The sequence below is a fragment of the Pinus tabuliformis genome, chromosome 8 (assembly GCF_031772625.1).
Source record: "Pinus tabuliformis cultivar Carrire ecotype Pingquan chromosome 8, CPIR1, whole genome shotgun sequence".
In the NCBI taxonomy this organism is placed as follows: Eukaryota; Viridiplantae; Streptophyta; class Pinopsida; order Pinales; family Pinaceae; genus Pinus; species Pinus tabuliformis.
Genome location: NC_142294.1, coordinates 894344695 through 894346669, shown reverse-complemented (window position 1 = coordinate 894346669; position 1975 = coordinate 894344695). Strand labels below are relative to the sequence as shown.

The 1975-nt window shown below is 38.3% G+C and overlaps 1 protein-coding gene across 3 annotated transcripts; it reads right to left on the bottom strand.

The window, feature by feature from the left end:
* Positions 1-538: 538 nt before the first annotated feature.
* LOC149238424 (uncharacterized) lies at positions 539-1581 on the bottom strand. Of its 3 annotated transcripts, XM_089366977.1 has the most exons (4): positions 1414-1577; positions 1138-1184; positions 1016-1033; positions 539-921 (listed from the first exon to the last, which is right to left on the bottom strand). In XM_089366977.1, the coding sequence occupies exons 1-4, from the start codon at positions 1472-1474 to the stop codon at positions 721-723; spliced, it is 327 nt and encodes a 108-aa protein (XP_089223103.1). In that variant the 5' UTR covers positions 1475-1577; the 3' UTR covers positions 539-720. The 3 variants fall into 3 exon arrangements, 2 of the variants coding, with proteins under 2 accessions (XP_089223103.1, XP_089223104.1); XR_016245377.1 differs by having other exon boundaries at positions 539-906; positions 1016-1184; positions 1414-1581; XM_089366978.1 differs by lacking the exon at positions 1016-1033 and having other exon boundaries at positions 1414-1567.
* Positions 1582-1975: the final 394 nt, after the last annotated feature.

Sequence of the window (1975 nt, the reverse complement as noted above, 5' to 3'; positions counted from 1 at the left end):
AAGTTAACACTGTAATTGTTTTTTTTATGTTGTTATAATTTAGTAAAGAAGAAGGTAGAGGATTAATTAGTCAAACAGTTGCAAGTAATTATTTTTTTTTTCATATCAACTTTTACAAGATTGTAAAGTAGGACAATAAACAAACAATTTCCAGACAATTATTGAAAAGGAATAGAATGCAATTATAAGAGGTTCGACTTTTTGAGGGAGAGAAATCTAACAAAATATCTCTGAGCACACAAACTATTTTCTAATATCTTGTAACTCTCTATCTATCATTCCTATTAAATTGCCCAATACAGTGAAAGCACATTCTCTATTTTTTTTTATTCCACAAGCATGTATGCATATATGTTTCTATTTGTATTGATTCAAGCAGGCCAATAAATCAAAGCAATGTTGCAGACATAAATAAGGAGTATGTTGTAGAAGGGAGGGCATACAGTCCGAGAATTTGTTAATCAAACGAGCACAGAGGAATCCTGAACATTTATATATATTTCGAGCATCAAAGCCAGAGACAAGACGCGTGCATTTTCGAACAATAAAGACAGACAAATCACCTCTCTGTTTCATTTATAAAATAAGCACAGAACCTCTATTTGAATACATACAGTCACAAAAACTCTATTCAAATATACACATAGTCCATGCAATAACGCTGGGTTATCATAGTAGACGGGTTTAGAAACACTAGTAGTAAATCCAAACCTACAATAGCTACCCATAAAAGAAACAGTGCAAGTCTAGCTGCCTATGTCTACATACTGTCGATCGGTCACAAGTCATCATAACAAGCCACTGTAACCCTAACCTACTACGAACAGAACACAAGTGACAAGAATAAAAAGGAACGACCCTACCAGAGTCTAGCCAATACGCTGAGGAGTCAAAGTCAAAACCCTCCTGTAACGAACACACCTGCAATGACAGACATCAATAATAATTTGTGAGCATTCTGTGGCAGAGAAAGAAGAGACCGAAAGAAAACAACGAATCAAGGGTTCGAATTTACCTTACAGAGACAGGGCACCTACATTGCAGTCACCAAGGGTCACTCTACTCATGAAGGAGCAAGTGCGTCAGTTAAACAGCGTGAAGAGGAGAAAGAACTGATAGGAGGGAACAAAAACTTACCTTGACATTGCGGAAGAAACCGAAGCCGAAGACCCTCAGACGGCTACCTGTCCACGAAACAGAGAAATGTAACTAGAGAAATCAATGAACAGTTGCACAGAAGGATTCAAGACAAGAGGAGTCGCACAGTGTAGCTAAATAACTAGTGTCAACTTTGTACACACAGAAGTTCCAAATTCTAACAAGTAAACTATAATCCATAACTCGGCAGAGAGATTAAGTGCCAGACAGAGAAACAAACAAAGGAAAAACCAGTGCCAAATAAGAGTTCATTACCAGACGGAGAAAATGACAAGGTTCCAGGTCTAAAGCCTAGCCAGAATACGAGAGGCAGCATAACCTCGCAGAAGAACCATATTGCAGAACCCTCAACCTCAACAGCTCGAAGAGCAAAATGACCGGGAGATAGGGTTTGAGAACCTCATACCAAAGCGGGAGTGACAATTCCGAGGAGTGGACACTTGTCCAATAAACATTAGCAAGGGTACAAGACATAAGTGCGGAACCCAACCAATTAGCAAGGGTACAAGACATAAGTGCGGAACCCAACCAATTATTAAATTGTTGTAATCAACTGTCAAATGAACCAATATCACATGTAATCAAACTGCTCATCATTAAATCCATTCATAATCCTTTTATTATCGTTGGTAAGTGTGACAAGGGGGGCTGGACCCATCAAAATATAAAACGCGCGAGTGACAATTCCGAGGAGTGGACACTTGTCCAATAAACATTAGCAAGGGTACAAGACATAAGTGCGGAACCCAACCAATTATTAAATTGTTGTAATCAACTGTCAAATGAACCAATATCACATGTAATCAAACTGCTCATC